Source organism: Staurois parvus, unplaced genomic scaffold (assembly GCF_062004578.1).
Source record: "Staurois parvus isolate SC_StPar_1 unplaced genomic scaffold, SC_StPar_1.0 ptg002600l, whole genome shotgun sequence".
NCBI lineage: Eukaryota > Metazoa > Chordata > Amphibia > Anura > Ranidae > Staurois > Staurois parvus.
In genome coordinates, this window is record NW_028320396.1 from 72,073 (window position 1) to 99,633 (window position 27,561).

The 27,561-nt window shown below is 40.6% G+C and overlaps 1 protein-coding gene across 1 annotated transcript in view; it reads left to right on the forward strand.

Annotated features, from left to right (window-relative positions):
* The window catches only part of LOC149430601 (synaptosomal-associated protein 25), a 147,955-nt gene that overhangs the window by 48,201 nt on the left and 72,193 nt on the right, over positions 1–27,561 (forward strand). The window contains exon 2 of the mRNA XM_089666202.1: positions 25,946–26,071. Coding sequence (XP_089522328.1) covers positions 26,000–26,071 — 72 coding nt within the window. The 5' untranslated portion in view covers positions 25,946–25,999. The remainder of the gene's footprint in view (positions 1–25,945; positions 26,072–27,561) is intronic.

Below are 27,561 nucleotides of genomic sequence, written 5' to 3' on the forward strand. Positions count from 1 at the left end.
ATAAAAACAATAACAACCTCTAAGCACAGTCAGTCTCCTTCATTTCATATTGCTGCTGGGCCAAAAAGCCATCATTGCAGAGCACCGTTGGCTGCATAATGAAGCATACTGTCATATACAAGAAGTCCCGAGCTCTGGGCTCTTTTAGTTACAGCATCATTTAAAAGGACAGTGCAATCACAATTATTCTGTAAGGAACCTATATTCTTCACTAATAATTCATCACATTTCATGTTGGAATTTATTTCCCGTGTTTTATAACTGGCCTTCTCCCTACCAACTGACAAACTGCAATAATTGGAGGACGTAGAATGGAACTGAGTATGTGATCACTTAGTATCAATAACAAAGAGAACTTATTTGAGTTATATCTGTTTTCAGCTAAAAACAGTGGTAATGATTGCACACATTTGTAGGTATGTGTAGGTGATTGCAGCCGTCAGGTGGTGCAAGGTGTTGCCCTATTCTAAGGCAATATTGACACTAGGAATATAAAGCAATAAACAAACTACAAGCAATTTTACTTGGTGGTTACCTCCTCCTTGCTATAGTATGATATATTCCCTGCAGGCTTTCACTCCAGGTTGTCTGTTTGCCCATTAGGGAGCTCAACAACCTAACAGATGCGAGCACACTATTGTATTTTACCTCTTTTTACATTTCATCCAGCCATCTGTTAAACCACTACACTATAAGGAATTCTCCCGCTGCCTATGTCTTTTTCTCTTTTTATTTTTTTCTCTTTATTCTTGGAGGCACCTCAGCTATAGTACAATAGCTCTACGATACAGTAACACATGAGAAATCTAAACAACATAAATCAGCTAATCACCAGTATTGGCTGTGGTCATTCTGTAGCTGAACCTTCCCCATTACTGACTTATCATGCCTTTTTCGGTACTGTGCCAATGTCTGGAAGTGGTCATCTTGTAAGGGACAGGGACTTTCCTTCCCCATGTAATAGCCTCAGTGGCACAGACCATACCCTTCAACCATCCTAGATTCTGCTGGACTGTCATGGAATTGTAACAAATACCAGTGTCCCATAGATCAGGACTGTGTTGGAGCACTTGTTGCAGTGTTGCTGTGTATTTTGCAACTTTTTGTAATGAAGTTCTTCTTTAAAGCATCCATCTTCTGGTTCACTCAGTAGTTGCCCTGACATAGCCTATTCATTTTCAAATCAAACTGTTAATTCTCTTTAATTTTCTGTTTGTAAGATCAGTGATTGCTATACCTTCTATTCCCCCAGCTAATGGTCTTGGCACATCCCTCCTATAGTTCCTTCAGCAGGAAGCAGCAATGTAAATCAGCCCCACTTGCAGTGGTGGGCGGACCGAGACTCACAAACACATTCAACTTGTGCAGGCCTAGTATACCCACCCACATTCACTACAATTCTCTGTGGTTGATGGAAACTGTAGTTTACTTTTACTGCAGAGAGAAAGGAGAGGATATGATGTAATCCATGCTGTTTCACCTCCTCCTTGGCAGAGGAAATGCTATTATCTTTTGAATTAGAGAGATGAGGTCATGAAAATTCAGTTAGACTTTTTTCCTCAATGGTAAGGATTTTCAAAATGTATTAACTGTTTAGTGTAGGGGGGTGTACTAATGGGTGATTTCTTTGCCTATCCCAGAATTTTTCTTTAAAGCAGAGTTCCACCCAAAAGTGGAAGTTCCACTTGTTTGCCTCCTCCCCCCCTCCACTGCCACATTTAGCACCTGGTTTTCACAGGTACCCACTTCCACTTCCGGCTCAGTTTGCCACGGTGAAGTGAGCCGGACGTTTTGCCCCCCTCCTTCTGACTCAATCATGCGTAGTGGGCACCCGACTGTGAAGTCATAAGCTGTCACAGCTTGATGCCCACAGTTGAGCACCAGGGAGAGAAGAAGGAGAGAAGGGATGGTGCAGGTGAGCATGTCGCTGGACCCCGGGACAGGTGAGTGTCTGTTTATTAAAAGGCAGTAGCTACAGTTTTTGTAGCTGCTGCCTTTTAATAAACACAAAAATGGCTGAAACTCCACTTTAAGGTAGGTTCAAGCACAGCATTAGCTAGCTGTGTTTATTCAGTTTTATGTATTTATACTGTATTTTTGTTAATCCTTTAGGTTAATGTAAGTGAGACAATATAATAAAAATCTTCCACACTCAAGTATGGCATCAATATTGTGGAAGAAGTCTCATTCTCTTAACCATAAACCAGGTCTCAGTCTTAGGTCTCAGTCCACTGGGTTCCACTTGGCCTTGCTGCCCTCCTCAGACTGGGGAATCCATAGATACGTAAGAGAACAAAAGAGTGTTCACCATTCTTGTGCACTAACTAATACACTTTTTATATCCAAGGTAAAGTAGATAATATACTCACAAACATTAAAACATAGCATGCTCATCTCAAATCTCCAAATGGACGATCAGAACTGATGCACATGCCTCCAGATGGACTAAAAAGATGTCACAGAGTCCTACAGATGTTGACACATTTCAAGGGTGTACTCCTCTTTATCAGGGCAAAATGTATGTAAGAGAGACTCTCACTAATATTACAGTAATGATGCAGTATGTTGTGGGTACAAGGACTACAGACTGTGTGTAGGGTATACTGTATGTAACCCTAGACTTCATTAGATTCCTTTAAACTACAACCAATATTATTTGCAATTAAGCTATGGGTGCCCCCCTATTCTCAAGTTCCAAAGTTGGGAGGTATGCCAAAGATGATAGAAGGGGCAAGCAGGTCCTGCAGGACAAAACACTGGTAAGGCTGCATACAAAGTGGCCTACCAGATCAGCCAAACCAAAGACAGGAGTTAGTTCTGCATCTGTTTCAATACTTAAAAACTGTCCTGCTGCTGTCTACTTTCTACTGAACCATACTTTTTAATATGGTGCAGTGTAGTGTTACCAAGCTACTTCTGCCAGTCATAGCAGGTTTAGTATTGCTTGATGAAAACACATTTGTCACTGCTAAAACCACTTGCAAATGCATTTTTAAATGGTATGATTCAAATAATATTAGATTGGGGTACTGATAAAAAATGTAATTTCACAACCAAAAATAGAATGAAAAGGTATGCTGTTCCTGAAGCCATCTGTGAAAAAGATGTTCTATACCACCACGTATAACTTAAAGGCATCATCTAAATCGTAAATTTAAAGGATTAATGTATTTTCCATCTCACCCTTGAACTCATATAAAAAGGTATTTCCCAAGCTGTCTTCTTTTTTCTTGCATTGGTACAGGTCTCACACAAGAGTGCCTGGTTCCCCAGTGCTTTTGTTTTGCAACACCCAAATCTAGCTACTGTTCAGCTCATCACTTCAGTCTCTTCTCACCAATTGACTAACTGAAATATCAGTATGGATGCCACATCACTTCCTAAAACTCCATCCTTGAAAAACTAAGCTTATAATACCCCCCCCTCCCACCCCCACTGCATGGAATCCTATTCCAGCTCAACCTAACATCTGAACTTTTACTTTCTTCATCAACTCATCCCACCACAGTCATTACCATTTTGTATATCTTACCCTTCCCTATTGTGTTGGAAGATATCACAAGTGGTGTAGTAGCTGGCATAGAGACTAGTCTAGTAGCTAGCATTTGTTTTTGTGGGCTTGTGTTTTTGTGAATGACATCATCACCATGTAGTGCGATCATTGACAACACAAGCCAACAGTTACAACTGTACTCTGTCACCTCCAGTCGGAAATAACGGTCTTCTGGCTCTCGGGCAGGTGGGTCTGTGCTCAGGAAAAAGAAGACTTCAGAGGAGACACAGGACTTTACAATTAGAGAGTCGACCTGGAGAGGAGCAGCAGATGGGGATTGTGTGGGCTCTGTTTCCATCGTGAGTCATGCTCTCCCTCATCCTGTGCTAGTCAGGACTAAGTATGTATTCTTCTATTTCTTCTAGTAGGGTCAAAAAGCAGTGAGGGAGGGCAAGATTTTCAACCTCGTTGTTATGCAACCCCTGTACAGATTTAAATGGGACCAAGTGCTTTGTGTACTTGGTCCCCTGGGGGATTCAACAATGGTTTTAGAATTCTGGTGATACTTCTTTAAAACCATCAGAACAGACATATTTCAGTCTACAAGTAAGCTGAAAATGTTTACACAAGCGTGCTATTACAGCATTTACTCAAAACCTTAGGTCCTGAGCAGCCAATAGTCATTCCAAGAGATAGAATAGAGGCACAACTTTTGTGCAACAAAATAATCATAGCATGCATATAATGAGTAAATATGTCATTATCTATGTATATTTAAAAAGAAATCTTAAAATGTTTTAAAATATAATAAGCAATGCTGATCATGTGTATAGAGCTAATCACAGCCATTCACATACTGTATATGTCTTATAGCAAAAAAAAAAAAATCCAGTGAATTTTACTTAAAGATGGTAGACATAATCAATATGCATAATCCTTTAACCTGCTGAACTTGTACATCATGAATATTATCTAAAATATCTGCTTTTCTTACTGCTTCATGTATGTTTCTGGTTCTTTGTTCATTTGGGTCTGCCTTATAAGTACATTCCTGACAACTGACCTCAGATAACAGCACTGAAACAGACACAATTTCCAATATCTCTGTAAAGCACAGTTAAAGGGGAAGTAATGGCCAAAGCTGTTTTGGTCATACTTCACTTGTGGGTCACAGAAGTGCACTTAGTTCTGCACTCCTGTGGATCAGGTTCAGTCGACAGCTGACATCACATACCCGATCCAGGCTCTGCAGGGATCCCATAAATAATGTTGGGGTCTGTCCAGATTCCTGACGCCAGCTGGCTCAGCCTCTCAGTGTACCACTGAGAGCCTGAGGAAGCCGCTTCTGCCCCCTCCTCAGCCCAATGCTCAGATCAACGCTGCAGCCATATAGGTAAGTATGTATGTCTATTATTTTGGTTTCCCACATTTCTGTTTTAAAGATAATTAACAGATCTACTTAATTTAGTTGAAATGCTACCTGCTGCAGCACATGGAAAGTTACTTTAATTTGGTCTTTAGAATGACAAATTTTAAATCTGAGAAAACTGAGCATTACAAGTTGAATACACCTGCAAATGGGTCACTGAAATTATGTGTGTATATAGCATGTAAATAAATAATTGGGTCACTCAAATTATGTGTGTAAAGCATGTAAATAAATATTTGGGTCACTCAAATTATGTGTGTAAAGCATGTAAATAAATATTTGGGTCACTCAAATTATGTGTGTAAAGCATGTAAATAAATATTTGGGTCACTCAAATTATGTGTGTATAGCATGTAAATAAATATTTGGGTCACTCATATTATGTGTGTATATAGAATGTAAATATTGATTATTATTTATATAGAACCACCAGAATTTGCAGGGTTATACAGGGTCAAGTGTATAATATAATACAGTATAGAATACATGTCGCAATAGGATAAAAAAGTGGATTGCCCTTTCCAAGAGTGCATATAGTCTAAATAATAATGCGCAAAGCGCACCCCCAGTGAAAGAAAAAATGCCCTTGCGCTATAAAGGTAAATGCTCGTTCAGGGGCGGACTGACCATTTGGAAACTCGGGCACTGCCTGAGGGCCCGGGGTCAGTAGGGGGCCCCATGAGATGCCCCTGGTACCTTTTTCATAGGCTTTTTTGAGTTTGGGCAAGGGCACAGGGGCCCCATGATCCCCTATTGCCCGGGGGCCCCATGAGTTGTCAGTCCACCCCTGTGCTCGTTTAGATCCTGTGGAGGGGGTCACAAAAAGCAATTTTACTCACTAGTTCCTCTTCTACCCTGGCATCTGGTGCTCTCCTTTACCCTCTTATTGTCCAGCAGAGGACTGTCCCTCAGCATCTTTATGTCCAATACAGGGCTATGGGATCTTCATTGAAAGACTTGTGACTGCTGGAGCGTGGGGGAATTGGCTGTGGAGTTTTCCACTGCAACCTAAAGTGGACTGCTTGAGACCTACATGAACCAATTTCACAGAAACCACAAATGAGGAGAAATCTTTGCAGTGGGGATACAGACAGCATTCGAACCTACCTGAGGTTCTTTTCTTTCTCTACTCTGATAAAAAGGTGTAGTTTTGCTCTTTTGTCTCCATTGGAGAGATGCCCCCTTACTTCCTTTCCCTGATTTAGGGGAACAGGAAACTCCCCAAAATGACCTAGTAATATACCTGTTAAAAATTGTAATTCTTTCCTGGTATAACTAAAAATAAAAGTGACATTCACCTGGAATTTTCTTTTTTTAAGAGCATACCAAAGACCTATATAAATAGGCGATAGATGTTATCAAAGAAAGCATCGCTCATTCAGAAAAAAGCACAGAATAGAAAAAAGCACCTACCTGCCAACCTGTCTCCCTCTCATAGCGTGATAATTGTCTTGTTTGGACTTTTCCACTCATTTTCCAATTACTTTAACAAGGATTTAAAAATAATTAAATGCTGTTAAAAGCTAATTTTAACATTGGTTAACAAATTCTTGAGGTTGTTGCGATTAAAAAGTTGGGTGAAGTATAGAGCCAGATATGTGAAAGCCAATGAATGTTGGGAAGTCATGAACCTCTGAAACACATTTTTCCTTATACAAATTTAATTACATAGAATAAAATTTTTAAATATTCTAGAAAATACAGTGCTCAGAATAGATGAGTTCACCCCAACAGATTTGTCAGAAAACCTTTACTTTCCTTTCAGAATCAACATTTTATATGGGACACTATACTACAAAATACTTCCACAAATGCAGGTCATTGATTGCAAACAATTTTCACACACGAAAAAGTATTTTCCTAACAAATTCATTCAAGACCATGTTGCAAAAATGAATACACCCCAATGAAAGTCTAATGCAGGCCATAGATGGGTCGAAAATCGGCCGATTTGTCGGCCGAAAATAAAATCGGCCGATTTTTGGATCGTTAGTGGGCGATTTGGTCGGCCGTTTTTCAGGATTTTGGCCGTTTTTTTTTTTATGTAAAGTTGGAAAAAAATCGGCCGATTTTCGCGGCATTAATGGGCCAATCGGCCGATTTTTTACCGATAAAAAATCTGCGCATGAGCAGTGACCTGCAAGAGGAAGACAAAAAGAAGAAGAAGAGGATGAAGAAGAGGATGAAGAAGAGGAGGATGAAGAAGAGGAGGATGAAGAAGAGGAGGATGAAGAAGAGGAGGATGAAGAAGAGGATGAGGAAGAAGAAGAGGATGAGGATGAAGAAGATGAAGAAGAAGAAGAAGAAGAGGATGAAGAAGAAGAAGAAGAGGATGAGGATGATGAAGAAGAAGAAGAGGATGAGGATGATGAAGAAGAAGAAGAAGATGAAGAAGAAGAAGAGGATGATGAAGAAGAAGAAGAGGATGAGGATGAAGAAGAAGAAGAGGATGAAGAAGAAGAAGAAGAGGATGAGGATGAAGAAGATGAGGATGAAGAAGAAGAAGAAGAGGATGGGGATGAAGAAGAAGAGGATGAGGATGAAGAAGAAGAGGATGAGGAGGAAGAAGAAGAAGAAGAGGATGAGGAAGAAGAAGAGGATGAGGAAGAAGAAGAAGATGAAGAAGAAGAAGAGGATGAAGAAGAAGAAGAAGATGAAGAAGAAGAGGATGAGGATGAAGAAGAAGAAGAGGATGAGGATGAAGAAGAAGAAGAAGAAGTAGGATGAAAATAAGAAGAATTCCAGTCCAGCAAAAAGTATCTCTGCAGAGAGCTCTGCTATTTCTGACAGTTCTCTGACAGTTCTTTGACATTTACAGCGGTTGAAACATTGTATCTATTTGTTTCCGAATAAAAACATCTGTATCCTAAATGGAAACAAATAGATACAATGTTTCAACCGCTGTAAATGTGAAGGAACTGTCAGAACTGTCAGAAATAGCGGAGCTCTCTGCAGGGACACTTTTTGCCAGCTGTAGAAGGGATGAAAATTGGCCGATTTTTTTTTTACCATTGATGGTAACGTCGGCCGCTTGAACGACCGAATTTTCGTTTTTTAAAAGAAAAATCTGCCGTTTTTTCTCCCCATCTATGGCCTGCATAAGAAGCAAAGCAAAATTTTAGACAACAAAATCCTAATTAAGAAGAATTAAACTACAGGTGAGTCTAATTATTCATTATACATGTGTCCAGCAGACAGTTGATTATAAAAGGGTGTTACTTAACAAAGAAAACCCCTTCCCATTTCATGCAGTCAGCAATGGCACCACATGGAAGAGAAATGTCACAGAGCCTGAGAGAGAAAATCATTTCTTTACACAAGAGAGGTGAAGGCTACAAGAACATCAGCAAAGTTTTACTTATCAGTCAGAATACTGTAGCAAAAGTGATACAAAAATTTAACAAAGATGGAACTGCAACCATCTCCTAAAGTACATGCACAAAACAACCTGCCTACCATTTGCCAGGGCCCATGCTAAAAAAGATGAGACCAAGATAAATGTTTCTGGAACTGATGGCTTCAAAACTGTATGGCATTGCAAAGGTGAGGAGTACAAAGAAAAATGCATGGTGCCTACAGGGAAACATGGTGGTGGCAGTGTCCGTCTGAGGGGCTGCATTAGTGCTGCTGGTGTCAGGAAGCTGCATTTTTTTGATGGTATCATGAATTCACAGATGTACTGCTCTATATTGAAAGAGAAGATGCTACCATCACTCCGTGCCCTTGGTCGTCGTGCACTTTTGCAACATGACACTGATCCAAAACACACATCTAAGGCCACTGTTGCATTTCTGAAGAAGAACAGGGTGAAAGTGATTCAGTGGCCAAGTATTTCTCCTGATTTAAACCCAGTCGAACACCTAAGAGGAATTCACAAGTTGAGCATCACTCTCCATCCAGCATCCAGGCTCTAAAAGAGGTAATTCTTGAAGAATGAAAAAGATAGATGTTGCAGTATGTCACCAACTTGTTCATTCCATGCCTAGAAGACTTGGTGCTGTCCTTACAAATCATGGAGATCATACAAAATACTAGATCAGTGGCCAATCAGTGATCACATGCAGAGTAGTAAGCAAGATGTCGCTTCTGACATCATTGCTTACTACGTGTGAAATCTGTGAATGATCACAGAGGTCACATGGTACAAGGCTATTCACAACAGCCTTGTACCATGTGACAAGCTGTGACCAATCACAGCTCACACAGTATTTCTCAATGGCTGCAATAATGCAGCCAGAGAGAAGGAGAAATGATTACTTTTACAGCCTTTATTGGGTGTAAAAGCAATCAGTGTAAAAAAAAAAAAATCTTCATCACCCTCCCACAAGTAGTACAGTGACAGCATAGTGACACTGTACTGCTAGGGTGACAGTATGTAAAAAAACAACAATATAAAAAATAAAATAAAAATTATTTTTTTTTTAAATTATAATTTTTGGGTTTTTTTTTTTTTTAGATAACTGAATACATTTTGGCCAAGATTTATGATGAAATATTATTTATTTGCAAAATTTTATAAGAAAAACACTTTTTTCAAAATTTTTGGACTTTTAATTTATATAGCAAAAAAAATTAAAATCCCAGTGGTGAATAAATACCACCAAAATAAAGCTTTATCTGTCTCAAAAAAATGCTAAAAAAATCCATATGGATACAGTGTTGCATGACCGCGCAATTGTCATTCAAAGTGTGATAGCGCTGAAAGCTGAAAATTGGCCTAGACAGGGGTAAAAGTGTCTGGACCAGGGGCAGACTGACCATTTGGAAACTCGGGCACTGCCCAATGGCTCGGGATTAGTAAGGGCCCCATGAGGTGCCCCTGGTACCTTTTTCATAGGCTTTTTTGAGTTTGGGTAAGGACACAGGGGCCCCATGATCCCCTATTGCCCGGGGGCCCCATGAGTTGTCAGTCCGCCCCTGGTCCGGACTTGAAGTGGTTAAGGAAATATTTTGTGCCATTAAAGTCCCAATTAATGGGGGAGTCATTTCTCTACCATAATCATTTTCTATCTTGAGGCTTTCTATTTGCTTGTCTATATGTTCAAAAATCAGTTGTCGATTTGTCTCCATTAAACTTTAGAAAAGTGAACAAACATTCTGTAGACATTTTTTTTAGTTAAGTTTTACTCTTAAATGACTAGCTTTACTTATCCTATTCACATGAGTCAAATGGGTTAGGTGTCACTTGTTCTACTCACATGTTGCTTGTCCTAATTGCATTTGTCAAGTATCACTTGTCCTCCTCACAGTACATCAGTAAAATGTCACATCCTCATCACATGGGTGTGTTAAAGGGCATTATCAAAATTTCAGAGGAGAGCTACAACAGAACAGTCAGAAGCAGGGGCAGACTGACCATTTGGGAAGTCGGGCACTGCCCGAGGGCCTGGGGTGAGTAGGGGGCCCCATGAGATGCCCCTTGGTAACTTTCATAGGCTTTTTTGGGTGTGGTTTGAGTGTGGGCGAGGACACAGGGGCCCCATGATCCCCTATTGCCCGGGGGCCCCATGAGTTGTCAGTCGGCCCCTGATCAGAAGCTATTTTATTTCCTACAGTCTCTAAGGGAAGCTCCATGTGCAACCTTTGAACAGAGAAGGTAGGAGGGGGCAGTTGAATGACTGAAATTGATTGTTCACTTGTGTGTGTAGATATCAGCTTGAACTATTGAACTCTATACATAACAGTTTTGTTTTTCAACAGAAATTAGTTGATTGGTAAATATGTGGAAAGGCACTTAGCACTCCATTGTCAGCTAGAAATAGATCAATACGATTTTTCATATACAATACTTTATATTTTGTCTGATTAAAATAAAGTATTTTTTTTAATATTTAAGAACATACTATATATTCAAATTGTCTACAAATAATTTACCTGTTCTTAAGTAGAAGCTGTCACCTGTCGTAAGAGAAATTGGAGGCTGCCATTGCTGACCTTGTTCTGAAAATGCTAGTTGCCTGGCTGTTATGCTGACATACTACATACCTCACCATACTGGTCAGTGATTGCAGCCATTGGCTACAAGCGCTGATTGGCTGCTGGTTTGCCAACATGCTCGTTCGACAGTCGTGAGATTGGCTTCTGTCAGACAGGCAGCTGTACACATGGGCCGAAAGTCGGATGGTTTCTACTGTACAGGCTGATTTCGGCCGATACCTGGCTTAATATTTTCAGATCGAGATGTTAGCAGCCTTTATGTTTCTTTCATTCAAGGTTTACGTTACATGTTTATCTTTATTGTATATCACATATATTATGTCTTTGGCAATCTGTATCATCCTAGGTTCACACCTAAGCGTTTTCTGCAGCATTTTGCAGAAACGCAGTACAGTCCATTTAACATGATTTCCTATGGGACAAGTTCACATGTCCGCATTTACACCTGGTGCGTTTTTTGGAAAGGGTCAGGCACTATGTTGAACGCAAAAAATTGCTATTTTGTGTCTATAGACTTCAATGGAAATGCTGCAGAAAAGCATGTATAGTGTTTTTGCTGCGTTTTTGCTGCATTTTGCATTTTAAATCTGCCTAGCAACAATTATAGTTTAAAAAAATTAAAAAATGCAAAACGTATCAAAAACGCAAGTGCAAAAATGCAATGCAGAAACAGCTCAAACGCAACCTGCATAGGTGTGAACCTGCTCTTGGTTGAAATTGCTTTAGCAGGTCTAAAGAAATTGAAATGTAAGTCTCTTTGCTGAAGAAACACTACCAGGGAATTTAAATGAAAACATTTCTGCCACAATATTAGTATCCTCTTTTCTTGTCATTAATGTGACTTTTAACACGCCTTTTGTTTCCCTTGGCTGTGACAAACTGTGTTCACTTTTGGGATTTGTGTGAGAGATCAACAGAGTTAATACTGGATTACCGAGTAATATAAACACTTCAGAATTCCATTTAGCCCCTGAGCTCTGCCTGAGATACAGAGCACATTGGTTGAAGAAACAAAAGCTGGTCTAATAATAGCATGTACGGTGTTCATGCTAGTTCAAACAGTAATGAATATGTCATTATATGGTGTTTTTTTCTTCGTAACGTGTATTTGGTATATGTGCTAAATATATTAAATAGGATTAGAAGGATCAATCCATGAAGTCCTTTTTTGTTTTTACAACTTAAAGGCACCCTCCTTCCAAGTTATTACAATACCCAGCAATTTTACCTACACTGCCAACTGCTGGTGAAATCTGGAATTACATTGTGACCATACCTTAATATCTGTTGTGCTCTGTATAAGTCAGGACAGTAATATGTGCATCATACATGGTAAAGTTGGCCATAGACGGTTATTTTTTTTCTTCTGTGCAGCCAAGGTGGATGGAGGAGCCCCCACTCTGGCAGACATTGTATTCTGACAATGGAACCCACTGCTGTCGGTATACACTGATCAGCAGCTGCAGCTTCTGATCAAGAGAAATTTTCTAACATATCCTTTCAAAAGAATTTGATCAAGCAATCAACTTTTTGAGTAGGAACAACCACACACTGATTAAAATGGACTATGGTGGGAGATTGGGGTCATAATGTTAAATTATATACAGCATCAACAGTACATAGGCTGATCAGTATACATAACAGTATTTAATTCAAAAAATAAAAAAATTACCATCCCTCCATCTATGATTTTTTTCCTTGAAATGCCATATTAAAGTGTTACTAAACCCAGGACCCTGCATTCACTATATCTAGTCTCCCACAGTACATAGAACATGGAGGTGCAATTATTTTAGTAAATATAAACTGCTAAATACCTTTTCTCATCAGCAGTATATAGCAGTCTTGTGACTTCTATCAGTGTCCAGCTGAGCACTGGTTATAGCTTGTAGGAGGAGTTTTCATTCTCCTCTGACTGCCTTATGAGGTTGCATAACTCCTGACCCTCTTTCTGGATAGCGCTGATTGGTCCTGTGTTGATCAAATGCACCCTCCCAAAGGAAAAAAAAACTCTCTAGCACATACACACACTAAACTAAGAATGTGCAGAGTGACTCCAAAGACTCTGTGTTCTCAGAAGATGAGTCGAGGACCATGGAAGAAGGGGAGGATCGGAGAAGACAGGATTAAACAGCCTTTTTACACAATGCTGAGGATTAACCCCTTAGGTTCCACAGTGAGTCAAGCATGCTTTATCGCATGTACAGACTGATTTTACTGTTGTGGGTTTAGTAACACTTTAAGGTAGCCATACACCTGTAAAATCTCATTTGAATGTTCATCTAAAAATTCAGCAAAATTGTTCGTCAGAGTATTCGATGGTACCATCATGGACTTGACGTATTTCGTATGATATATTGTTTGATTGCCAGTGTGTCTAATTCTCAATTTTGGGATACATTGAGGTAATACATCTGGGAGCCACATTCACAGTCAGGGGCGGACTGACAACTCATGGGCCCCCTGGGCAATAGAAGTTCATGGGGCCCCTGTGTCCTTGCCCAAACTCAAAAAAGCCTATGAAAAAGGAACCAGGGGCATCTCATGGGGCCCCCTACTGACCCCGGGCCCTCGGGCAGTGCCCGAGTTTCCAAATGGTCAGTCCGCCCCTGTTCACAGTAGAATTTTGTTAGTTCAAATAAGAGTTTGTAAAATTTTTTCCATCATTTACTTTCAATTTTTTGCCACATTAGGGTTGAAAGCAGTTGTTGATTTGTTCCCACTAAACTCTTAGAAAAGCAAACAAGCATTGTAAAAATGAAAGTTTTCGATGGAAATTCTACTGATCTAGTTTGTCAGTTTGTCATACTTGTGTTAGTTTAAAATTTCTGCTATTGGCACAGGAATTAGGAATCAAGCAGAATCCAAAGACATCCAAAGATCTGACACGTCTGGTTAGTGTTGGAGCATACCGCTACCTCCCATTCCCACACATTCCTATTGGCCCCTAGCTATGACCTTCTGCCTTACTGGCCAATAGAAATTCTTGGTTATTAACTGTATGTATTGAAACTTGCTAGAACAGCCCAGGGTTGGGTCGTAATGGCAGGGTGTTTGAAGCGGGTGCGGGTAGGTCTCTGCACTTTATATCTGCTGATTTTTTTTTTTATTACAGTGTCTCTCCACCCCAGATCACTTTTTTTCGCATTTAGATGTTCCTGCTTTAAAGCAGATTTAGCTGCATTTAGGTGTGTTTAGAGGCAGTTAGCCACGTTCACATGTGCTTAGCTGTGTTTAGTTTCTAACTGGATTCTGCACACAGAATTCTATCTTCTCTAAACACACCTATACTGACTGCACCTAAACACAGGCAAATTCTGAGCTTGAATGGAACCACTGGAAATCATTATATGAATGTATTGTATAAGAATTTAGAAATGTCTTCTAGATACATATAAACACAGGGTTGACAGTGCCAGTGTGAATGAGGCCCTAAAGTCACCAGAAATAGTTCAGCAGCCATGGCCAAGAAATGTAGTGCCGGGGCCGGAGCTTCCACTAGGCAAACTAGGCAGCCGCCTAGGTCGCAATGCCACCGAAGGGTGCCTTGGCGCAGCACAGGCAGGCAATTTGTCTGTGTGGCTTATGGACCTCTTGTATGAATTCTTCATTTCTCTGCATACAGGGAATAATGGAATCTTTACTCTGTACAATTGTCTCACGGCCTATCCACAAACATGACCATTTAGTACATATATATATATATATACATATATATATATGACAGTATTCCATGTAGCAGTGAAGTGTCAGCTCCCCCTAGGATAGATAGTGATGACATTAGCCCAGGACCCCGGGCGGTCAACAGTCTCTGACTGGAGGATCGGTCCATACATCTACGGTACACACGCTGGCACACATGATCCTCCAGCCAGGGGCGGACTGACCATTTGGGAACTCAGGCACTGCTCGAGGGCCCGGGGTCAGAAGGGGGCCCCTTGAGATGCCCCTGGTACCTTTTTCATAGGCTTTTTTGGGTGTGGTTTGAGTGTGGGCAAGGACACAGGGGCCCCATGGTCCCCTATTGCCCGGGGGCCCCATGAGTTGTCAGTCCGTCCCTGCCTCCAGCTGTAAGAGGGAGCTGGCTAGTGACCAAATGGAGCGTGTCCAGCTTTGGCTGTGCCTTGTTCTAGCTGTAGCCAATCAATAGGCAGGGGTGTGCTACAGTTGCAGGGCTAACCCTATGTTAGTAGGATGATCAGGGCCCGATGTGTAGGAGAGGGAAGCGGTGTAGTGCTGGGAGGCCACCTGTCCTCACTAAGAGCCTCAGCCTGGACTCTGCACCCCAACAGGAACCATCAGGGGTGAGCCAAGCCTAGGGGTATAGCAAGTCATAGAGGTGACAGGAGGAGGGGGGCGAACAATGGTCGGGGTGAGAGGAGTGGATGCTGATTGATCGTGTGGGATGCCGCCACATCATGAATGATCCTTCAGTTAAGTGGAGGAGTGGCAGAGTGGAATGAAGAAAAGACAGGAGGTGTCTGGGGCCAGTGTAGCAGCTGAGCTGCCGCTCCTTCCAGTGTTCCTCTCAGACTTGGTCTCTTACTGCAAGCCGGCTGGTGGCTACTGATCACTGGAGGTTTTTAACTGTCTGATTGGTTCATACAGTTAATTTATATTTAGTTAATATATATTTTGTCTTTAATATTGGTGGCATCTTATGGCACTTATAAGGCACTTGCAAATCAAAAGAAATGTAGCAGTTTCATGTTTTGTTGTCTTAATATTTTCTACTGTTTTTAAAAAATGTTTATTTATTTTTTATTTTTACAAGTAGCTGGTCTTGTCTAGGGTGCAAAGTACTCTAGCGCCGGACCTGTGCAGCGCAAAACATAAAATGTACTTTCTTTAAAAAAAAAAGATGGGATATCCCAAATGACTATTAATATAATATTTAGTGGCACTAGGCCGGTATCCCAACATAGTAAGTATTAGCAGAGCTTGTTAAGAATCGGATATGATTGATTACAGATCACATTCAGAAATAGGTTAATTGCAGCAGGTAATCCGCTGTCACTGTCATTGATAAGCAGCATGAGAACAAGCTTTTTCTCCCCTCAAAGGCTGTCAGGCAGGAGGGGTTTCACAGTGTGGGCTCTAATCTTAGAGTCATGTGACTGGAAAAGTGTAGTGCTTATCATGTCATCCAGCTGGTCACATGGAGCAGTCATTTAGCTGATTGGTCCGGAGAATCTCGGATCCTTTATTAGTTGTCACATAAATCCTCTGCTTCCATTCTGTTTAATCTTTGCAATGTGCATAGTACTCTGAACGACACCGTCTAAAATAAAGCATGAATGAAAGCTTATCCTCCCCAAACCAATCTGCTGCTGCTCTCCCTGAAGCTGAAACAGTGGTAAAAATGGACTGCATATCATTTATTTTCTATACCTACTGTATGTAAGTAAGTATATACAGTGAGGCCAAATGGATTGTCAAGATGATTTCTCATAGGTCGCTGTAAGTTACTGTAGTTTGCAAAATCGCTGTCTGCCTTATCATATGAATACCATGGTGTAATAATCTTTTGAAATGTCTGCTATACCAAGGGAGAAATATTTAAATGTTGCATGTTGTCATGAGCCATGCCTTATCATAGGTTAGTGATAAGGAAAGGTAAGGCCATCAACTGTTGATTGCCTGCTGTATCGGGTGGATTTCTATAGCTGCGTAACATATCATTGGTATCAAATTAAAGGGAACTTGAAATGTCTTTTTTTGGCTAAATTTTGAAATTGCTGTTCAGTATATATATATTTGTATATATATATATATATATATATATATCAGTGTTTCTCAGCCTTTTTTCAGTCAAGACACCCTTTAAAATTATGGACAGTCCCGAGGCACCCTTTAAAATTATGGACAATCTTGAGGCACCCCATTCTAAAAATTGAAACACTATTCTAAAAGTTCTATGTAACGCAGCAACATTAATGCTATTAATGCAAGCACAATGGGCACCCAGATGTGAAGCCACAAGCTGTCACATCTGGGTGCCCACAGTTGAGTTGCCGACACCAACAAGGAGAGAAGAGGGAGAGAAGGGACTGCTCAGTTGAGCACATCACTGGATTGTGGGACAGGTAAGTGTGGGCTTATTAAAAGTCAGCAGATACAGTTTTTGTAGCTGCTGACTTTTAAAAAAACAGAAAAACGACTGGAGCTCCGCTTTAGTTGAACAAGCCAAAGTTAGAAGCTGATTGGCTATCATGCACTGCTACACCAGATTGTAAGTGCTCCATTTTTAGTAAATCAACCCCTAAGGGTCCATTTGGATCTATGCTTGTGCAAAGAAGTGCATTTTTCTTTTTGTAGTGTTTAGCAGGTGCATTATCATGCCTCAACATAGATTTCCTTTCTGCATTATGTGCATTTTGACAATTGTTTTCAATACGTTTTTAAATTTAGAATTTGGAGTGGATAGGGTTAACAGCCATTGACCAAGACCTGTTAATACATATTGCCAATGCATCAAATTCCATGTTATATGCATTGTGATATGTTGCCAGTAACTTACATAAGGCCTACCAATGCACAAAATCACAGAAAAAAATCAGATATGCCTCTTTCTTTTAAAAACAGCACAGTGGGTAAATGGTTAGCACTTCCGCCTGGCAGTACTAGGGTCACTGGTTCAAATCCCAACCACGACACCACCTGCCTGGAGTTTGCATGTTCTCCGTGTGCCTGTATGGGTTTCCTCCAGGTACTCCGGTTTCCTCCCACACTCCAAAGACATGCTGGTAGGTTAATTGGGTCTTGTCTAAATTGTCCCTAGTATGTGTATGTATGAATGTGAGTTAGGGACCTTAGAATGTACACCCCTTGAGGGTTAGGGACTGATGTGAATGAACAATATTTGTAAAGCGCTGCATAAATTGATGGCGCTATATAAGTACCATAAATAAATAAATAAAACATGGGAACAAACACTATGGGGTTCATTTACCAAAGACAAATAGACTGTGCACTTGCAAGTGCTGTTGCATGGGCATTTGATGTAGAGCTTAGTAAATGAGGTGGGAGCTCTGCTGGCTGCTGACTTCAACTGTCCAATCATGTGCCAGCAATAATATTCTTTCTAAACTGAAGTGTCACCTCATTTACTAAGGTCTGGAGCAAAATCCCTTGCAGAGTGCAGTCTATTTGTCTTTAGTAAATCAACCCCTTTCTTTTTTTTTTAGCAGGAACCATGACACATGCATTATAGCACAACAGAAAGCATGTAATAAAATACAACTGTGTAAATTGTAAATCTTACCCCTTGTGTGCTGTTTGATGTTACTGTACTGTTTCATGTATTGTCCCCCCTCTATTGTACAGCGCTGAGCAAACCCTTTGGCGCTATATAAACTCGATAAATAAATAAATAAATAAATGGGCCCTAGAAGAGCCACTATCATGAAACATCTTTTACTCTGAAAGTTGTAAGTGATTAATAAATGTAATTATAGAATTCTGTAGATAAATTTATTTTTCTTATACACATGCTGTTATTTATATCCACTTGCCCTCTGAAAGGTTTTACCCCCTACATGACCAGGCCATTTTTTGCTATTCAGCACTGCGTTACTTTAACTGACAATTGCGTGGTCATGCAACACTATACCCAAATGACATTTATTATATTTTTTTTCACACAAATAGAGCTTTCTTTTGGTGGCATTTGATCACCACTGGGTTTTTAATTTTTTATTATATAAATAAAAAAAGGCTAAAAATTTTGAAAAAAAAAAATACAATATTGTTTAATTTCTACTATAAAAGATATTTAATAAAAAAATTGAAAAAATAAAATTTTATGAATTTAGGCCAAAACGTATTCTGCTACATCTTTGGTAAAAATAAAATCCTATTAAGTATATATTATTTGGTTTGCGTGAAAGCTTTAGCGGCTACTATGTTATATATACTGGAATATTTTTTCTTATGCTAGTAATGGCGGCGATTAGTGAGTTATAGTGGGATGGTGGTTGTGTGGCGGGCACTCGGACACTAGCTGAGGCTGGCTGGGGGATACACTAACTGACTGACACTGACATCAATAGTGTCACTAATACAGTAATACAGTTACCATCTATGGGTGATCAAAGGGATTAACTGTGTGCCTACAATGTGTAATGTATGTAGTATGTGCTGCTTTTACTAAGCGATCATGTTGTTTTTTTCCCTACTTTGCTGGGATTAAAAAAACAGCAAGATTGTCTGTCATTGTACAGAGCTCTGTGTTGTTTACCAATACAGAGCTCTTTTCCGTGAATTATGGAGCTGATCAGTGGGTCCAGATGATCAGTCATTGGCTGGGACCCGCTGATCGGCTTGTGCTGTAACAACGCCCCTCCATGTTAGCCTATGTGTCCATGCACACATAGGCGTTTACTTGCAGAAGATTTAGAGGCAGAAAAAAAAATCACTTGCGCGTTCAGAGAGCAGTGTTTGGCCAGAAAAAATGTGCAAATGCACACAAATTTGCGCACTTATGCATGTTCACTTGTTAATGCATTCTAAAGGCCAGAATTAATTAATATTCTGGTCAATAGAATGCAGTTAATGCCAAGCCCGCATAAACTTGACTAAAATGCAGGTTTTACAGCATTTTTTTAGCTTCTTTTCTCCTGTAAGGCAAAAAAAGCTTCCAAAGAAGCACAGTGTGCACGAAGCCTAAAAGCTGAACTTCAGGCACTAAAGCTTTCATCTAAATATATCCCTCAACAGCCACAAAGGATATACAATAAATCCACTTTGTGTGCAGCAAATGCCTCTGCAGGCACAGATGTGCCCTTGTAAAAGTATCAGTGATATCATCATTGTGTTGCATATACCATGTGCAGAGAACAGAGCTGTGGGAGGGGCCCAGTAGGTCCCACCCTCTACAGGCTGTCTGCAGAAAACTATAGGAGGGGCGGATACAAGACCAGTCACTCTGCACAAGGAGAGAGAGCAGCAGTGACCGGTCTTTAATATAGGAATCTCCTGCACAGAGGGAAAATTTCACACTGGATTACCACACAGATCTGGAAGAAAGATACAAAGCACACCAAGAGTCATTCATTCAAAGGCTAATCACAGTAGCCTTTTACCATGTGATCAGCTGTGTCCAGTCACAGCTGACCACTATGTAAATACACTTGCTGGTTATTGGCAGTACTTTCGTCACAGTGTGAGGAAAGTACTCCTGGTAACTGGCAACTGTCAAAGTGGACATCTGCACTTATAATCAGGACACTGATTATCAGTGTCCTGATTATCAGTGCAGCCCCAAAAGTGCCCAACAGTGCTGCCCATCAGTGCCCAGAAGTGCTGCCCAAAGGTACCCAACAGTGCTGCCCATCAGTGCCCAACTGTTCTGCCCATCAGTTCCCAACAGTGCTGCCAGTCAGTGCCATCTATCAGGGCTGCCAGTCAGTACCGTCAGTGCAGTTCAGTGCTACCTATTAGTGCCCATCAGTGCCACCTATCAGTGCCCATCATTGCCACCTATGAGTGCCGCATATCAGTGCAGCATTATCAGTGCCTTCTCATCAATGCCCATCAGTGCCGCCTTATCAGTGCTGCCCATCAGTGCCCATCAGTGCTGCTTATCAGTGCCGCTTCATCAGGGAAGGAGAAAAATTACCCGTTTGCAAAATTTTATAATAGAAACAAATAAAACTTTTTTTTTTCAAAATTTTCACTTTTTTTTTCGCTTATAGTGCAAACAATAAAAAACCCAGTGGTGATTAAATACCACCAAAAGAAAGCTCTATTTGTGTGAAAAAATGATAAAAATTTTATATAGATACAGTGTTGCATGACCACTCAATTGTCATTCAAATTGCGACAACACTGAAAGCTGAAAATTGTCCTTGGCAGGAAGGCGGTGAAAGTGCCCGGTAGGAAAGTGGTTAAGAGCTAATTCACATTATATGAGGTGACAGACATTTTACTGCATTGTAAAACATCAGTCACCTCAAGGACACACAGGAAACAATTGTTTTCCTAAGTGTCCCATTCACACTGCAACGCAGCACACAGACATGCTGCATATTATCACAATGCACTGTGCTGAATCGCACGGCAATGTACAGCAACACAGCACATTGCACTGCTCTTCATTGCCGTGAATGAAGTCTACATTCTGTACTCAGAAATAAAGTAATATTCAAATAAAGTTTGTATAAAAAAACATAAAGGGAGTCATGTGATACACTGAATTGAGCACCACACTGGCCCCTACAGCAGCTGGCAACGAAGAGATGTTGCAGCGCTAAAGCACTGTGGCAGCTGTCTGTTTAGTGTGAATTCACCTTTACGCTGAACTGAGAACATCTACCCTTGTAGTGTCCAAGCTGCAAGGGTTAAATGTTCATTTATTCTAGGAGTGCAGGTATAGGACACAATACTTATCCCTCAGCTGGCTCCCTCAATACATGTGATGGGTCCTGTGCTGTCGCCTCTCTAAGGCAGCCTTTCTCAACCAGGGTGCCTTGAGGTTTCTTCAGGGGTGCCTTGGCTAAATGTATAAAAATTGCCCAAAACTTGTATACAAGCCAGTGGGTGGAACAAGCCTGCATTTTAGTTACACAAAGCCACAGGTTTCCATTGTGCACCATTATGACCTTCTAGGCGGTGGCCTGAAAACCAATGACATCATCAGCTGAGAAGGAGGACATCAGCTGCCTGCACAGCATCCTAGTTTGACCCTCCCCTGCCCCTCTCCGTCAGTGCCGGGGTCACATTAGCTCAGTGATGGAGAAAAACTGAGGGAGAAGAGAAACATTGGAATACTAATCAGTACCAGTGTGCAAAAGTGTATTTGCTTTGGAAGCAGGGGTGGACTGACCATTTGAAAACTCGGGCAGCGCCCGAGGGCCCTGGGTCAGTAGGGGGCCCCATGAGATGCCCCTGGTACCTTTTTCATAGGCTTTTTTGAGTTTGGGCAAGGACACAGGGGCCCCATAAGTTGTCAGTCCGCCCGTTTGGAAGAATAAATCACCTCTGATGATGGGGGTCCTACATATGTGGAGGTTGCTGCGTTATATACAACTATTAGAATAGTTTTCACATTTTAGAATGGGGTGCCTGAATACTGTCCATAATTTTAAAGGGTGCTTTGACTGAAAAAAGGTTGAGAAACACTGGTCTAAAGCACTCTCTTCTGCAGTTGCATTGTGGGGCAGCACAGCGGCTCAATGGTTAGCACTTCCACCTGGCAGTACTAGGGGTGTTGGTTCAAATTCCAACCGTGGCAACACCTGCCTGGAGTTTGCATGTTCTCCCTGTGCCTGTGTGGGTTTCCTCCGAGAACTCCGGTTTTCTTCCACACTTCAAAGACATGCTGGTAGGTTATTTGGCTCCTGTCTAAATTGGCCCTAGTATGTGTATGTATGAATGTGAGTTAGAGACCTTAGATTGTACACCCCTTGAGGGTTAGAGACTGATGTGAATGTACAATACATATATGTAAAGTGCTGCATGAATTGACAGCGCTTTATAGGTACCTGAAATAAATAATAAATTCTCTCCTCCACACACAGTGCAAGGTAATAGCTCTGCATGGTACACAAGCATGCTGAAGTACCACCTACAGCCTGGAGCGTTGGGTAGAAGCAGGGGCGGACTGACCATTCAGAAACTCGGGCACTGTCCAAGGGCCCGGGGTCAGTAAGGGGCCCCATGAGATGCCCCTGATACCTTTCATAGGCTTTTTTGGGTGTGGTTTGAGTGTGGGTGAGGACACAGGGGCCCCATGATCCCCTTTTGCCCGGGGGCCCCATGAGTTGTCAGTCTGCTCCTGGGTAGAAGAGAACAGAACTGGAGCCTACCGCAACAAGGGACAGGGGAAGTAATACACCTTATTCCAACAGCCCTACTGAATGTTAACCAAGTATTTAACCCTTACAGTGCGGGAGGAAGCCCACTTTAAGGGTGGATATGTCTAATCCCCGGAGCTCAGCTGTAAATTATGTCTAACATTATTAAAATGTTTGATGAACATGACTATTACGGAACCTTGCATAGAGGTAATTTCATTAAGCACTGTACAGCATAATTAATGAAGGTACTGCTAGCAGATTTCACTGAGATATAATTAAAGTGTTATTTTTATCAGCACACGGAGGGGTTGCATTATTTATAGAGCAAGTCCATCCAGCATAAACACTCCATAGCACTGCGTACAGCCCCGGGTCAAGAAGCTTCAGTTAGACATGCATACATTGTTCACCAATGTTTACCCTAAGCACAGCTGTCAAGCACATTCAGCTTCATCACCTATTTTTTTTTCTTGTTCAAATATTTACAAAAATATTCCCCATTTGTCTTTTTAATTTCATGCAGGTAACTGCCTGATAAAAGAGAATTAGCCTTTGCTAGACACCTGTGTTTACGTTCTTTGTCACGGGACAGTATACAGGATTTTATATATATATATATATATATTTTTTTTTTTTTTTTTTACAGGAAAATTTACCATTTATATTTATTATGTTTAGGACTATTTTTCTTTCAAATAATTGTGTACATCAAGCCTGATAAAAGAGAATTAGCCTTCGCTAGACACGTGTTCTAGTTCTTTGTCACTGAACAGTATACAGCATTATATATATATATATATATATATATATATATATAGTTTTTTTTTTTTTAACTGGAAAATTTACCATTTATATTTATTATGTTTAGGCCTATTTTTCTTTCAACTGTGTACTACATCAAGCCTGATAAAAAGAGAATTAGCCTGCGCTAGACACCTGTGTTCACATTCTTTGTCACTGAACAGTATACAGGTTATATATATATATATATATAAAAATATATATATAAAATTTTTATTAATTTATTTTAGATATTTTATATATATAATGTTTTTTTTCTTTTTAACAGGGAAATTTACCGTTTATATCTATTATGTTTAGGACTATTTTTCTCTCAACTAACTGTGTACTACATTAGGTGTTGCAGTACTACCTTGTAGATTTTGTTTAGCATTGTATTTATAAAAGAATTTGCATAGTTGTTTGCCCATCAAACCTGCGTGTAAATTCATTCCATGTGAATAGGGCAAAATCTAATGTTCTCAGGCCATAGTTCCTGCAGATTTAATAAAAATCATTGCAAGCAAAACAGTGTGAATGGGGAAAATACTCTTGTGTTGCTTCACTTTATAGGGACAGCTGTAATATTTTTATATAGAGGGGTTCTAATACCAATATCACTAATTTATTTTTTACGTTTGAGCTTTTTTGGAGCTTCGAGCTACAAAACGCTCAAGTGTGAATGCAGCCTTAAAGAATTTGTAAACCCAACATGTCATATTCCTGACATGTGCCTACTGAGGAAGCCCGAATCTGGGGCGTAAAGCGTATAGGTGGAAGGAGCTGAGCCCTAGACACTTTAAACTGATGACCATCCGGGAGAGTGGGGTGGTGAGCCATGTAACAAAATATACATTATTTGCTAGCTTGTTTCTTACGTTTTGTAAGTGTTTTTAATCTGGGTGCCAATAAATCGTTTTATAAATAGAGAGCACTATGGTTCCGCTTTTCTGTTTTCCATAATACATATTATATGAGAGCGTCAACTGGAGGAGTGTATACTTTGGTGGCAGGGCTGCTGTTATAAAATACAGGCCCCATACAGCCAACCTGACAGAGCCCCCCCCCCCAAAAAAAAAAACAACACAGATTACTATACTTCAGTTATGAATGAACACAGCAAGTAATCAGTACCGATCGCTTGTGTTAATTCTGGAAAGGAAGGGGCTGGTAAATGTGACATATTCACTGGAACCATCCTATTGTCCTAATGCCTGCAGCTGCAGGTGGGAAGGAAAGGAGGATAGCCAGCAGCACTGTGGGGGTGAGGGGCCCTGGGCAGCAGGGGGAAACATATGGTGCACAAGAAGAGTGATGAGGGGCAATTACTGGAACTGATCCCCTGTATGGCTCTCTCTGCAGCAGCTGAAATCCGACGGGAGGGAGAGAAGTCAGCTTTCAGCTGCTGCAGAAAGAGCCATACAGGGGATCAGTTCCAGTAAATGCCCCTCTGCTGTTCTGATCACCTTCCCTGCCCACATCCGATTCACCCAGCTGCCTGGGCCTCCCTGCTGGCCTGGGCCCCCTACTGGAAGACTGGTGGTACCCCCTTATCTACAGCTCTGTGTGGTGGTACCAGGAGAGGAGCTGGAGGAGGACCACGGAAGGTGTACACAAGTCTGTCCATATGTGGAGCACATAATGACCTATTGATGAGGTCATAAAGAGAGGTGAGAAGGTTTTTCACCTAATGGTGGTGGCACGGTTGGCACTGAAGATTTATCTTATACACATTGCACAGTGGTGTTATAAGAGACTTTTCCATGGGACTTTAATTATTGTTTTTTATTGATTTTTATAGGAGATATTAGTTTGTTGTGCTACACTTTATTGTTATTCATTTTGGTACAGGTGTTGTGAAGTCACTAACCGTGTTTTAGCAGCAACTATTTAGAGCACTATCATATTATTTTAGGGTGTGTTGCACTGATTGAATAGGGGTTTAGATGTTGCACTCTTAGTATTGCTTCCTTTGTGTGAAACCCTTGGTGTTCCCACCAGTCCCCTTGCGTTGCTGTCTAAAACTTACCACACTAGGCATGAGAGAACACTGCGGTCAGTTCTCTAGCTGTGCTGGAATCTCAGCCTGCATTCCTCCAATGATCAGACTTGTTCTGATATGCCCCCCCATGCATAGCCATTCACTGGGAAGATTAGTGTGCTGCTGTTTCTCCACCCTCAGCTCTCTGAGAGCTTTATGCAGAGAGAACAAAGGGTATGTGATCTCTTATAAAAAAAAGGGGGGGAAATGTTTATTATCTTTTTTATATCTGTACAAAAATGTTTTACCTTTCATTTCTATTTTAAACTGTATGGGTTGTTTTATAAGGTGAGGATTTACACACACTTTAATGATAGATGTTCACCACATCCTACATACAGTATATCTTTATCCATTGCTTTATTACCAATTATAGATAGTTTCTACACAAGATGATTGTTGATTTTAAAATAAGGTATAAAAATGTATTAATAAAAGTTTAATATTTGGAATCTGTTACTTTACAGGTCTGAGGTTGCACATTTCAGGTTCCCCATCCCCAAAGCACATATCCATTCACAATGGCAGACGACGCTGACATGCGCAATGAGCTGGAAGAGATGCAACGGCGTGCAGACCAGCTGGCCGATGAGGTGAGTTTTATATGACTACTCTTATGGTATATATGCTGGTTTATTATTATTGCCTCTAGTGTCCATATTTAAAGGAATAAAAAGGTCTGTCCACTTTATGTTCACCTTAGGTCAACATTGACATGTCTAAAATTCTATCTGCCTGTCTGTCTCTGTCTCCTGACTCACTGACCCAGAACAAGTATGCAGCAAGTAAAGTCAGAGTGAAGCCAGAACTCCCAATTTCTATATTTAGTTTAACAAAGTGACTTGCAGATAAGCAGTGAAAGTCTATACATTTCTCTGTAGAAATCTATTTTAATAGTTTGAAGGATGTTTCTGTAAAGTGCCTTGCCAACCATGCCAACCAGTGATATTGATTATTAAAAAGAGTTTCTGATTAAGATGGCATTACTTTCATACAGTCAACCCTAAAATGTTATGTGTGTCCTACCCCAGTAACCCCTTCAAGTCTGACACATACCTGCCCATGATCCATGGAGGCCTTCACTGTGGGTTATTGAGACCACGGGTTTGATTTACTAAAGGCAAATAAATTATTCACTTTGCAAGGCAATTTGCCCCAGAGCTTGGTGAATGTTGTAAAGTGAACTTTGCAAAGAATAGCCAATCAGGTGCAAGAAAAATAAAAAAAAACAGCAACTTTTTTACACAATCGGATGATGGAAGTCAGCACAGTCACTGGGCTCTTGAGCAAATTTCAGTTGCAAATTGAACTTCCTGTTTGCTTTTAGTAAATCAACCCCAGTAATCAATGACCTTCCTATGGGGCCAAATGGGTAATTGTGCATGTGCAGCCCAGCTGGTATACATTTCCAAGAAAAGCTGAGTGGCTCCCAGTGGCCCAACAGTGAAGATCTCTCTGAATCATAGACAGCTGGGACAGAAGGACTTTTTTTTATAGAATAACTGCAGTGACAGTATAGATATAAATCTGGATTCACATATACATTTAGATCTTTGGTGTATAGGGACAGAAAGTGAACCTGGGTGTCAGTACAAATCACAGGGCCCCATAGCAAAATTCCAATTGGGCTTCCAACTTTGCTGCTCCTTTCATTTTGCATTGGTGGTCAGTGACTTATTTTACAGACCTGATAATAGACTTCTTTGCCATATTACATTTTAGATAAGCCTATTTAAATTTTAAAAGCTAGTGACTCACGTAGCATTCCTAGTTATAGCCAAGAACCTTGGGGGCCAGTCTACAACTGAGCACAGTCACATTATATGCGTGCCTGCCTGGCAAGGCTACCACATTGGCTTTATTCTCCTCTCCCCATAGGTCCGTGGCACACAGCCAACAATCAGGGGTGGATCAATGTGCAGAAAGTAGTTTTTGATTATCAATGCCAACCGTGATTTATTTATAATGGTAGGGCAATAAATATAACTGGGTGGTTATTTTATAAGTTCTTTGAGTATCTCCACTGGGTTCCTAGGGCCATAGCTGCTGCATTTTCTGCTATGACTATAGTTACTCTCTTGAG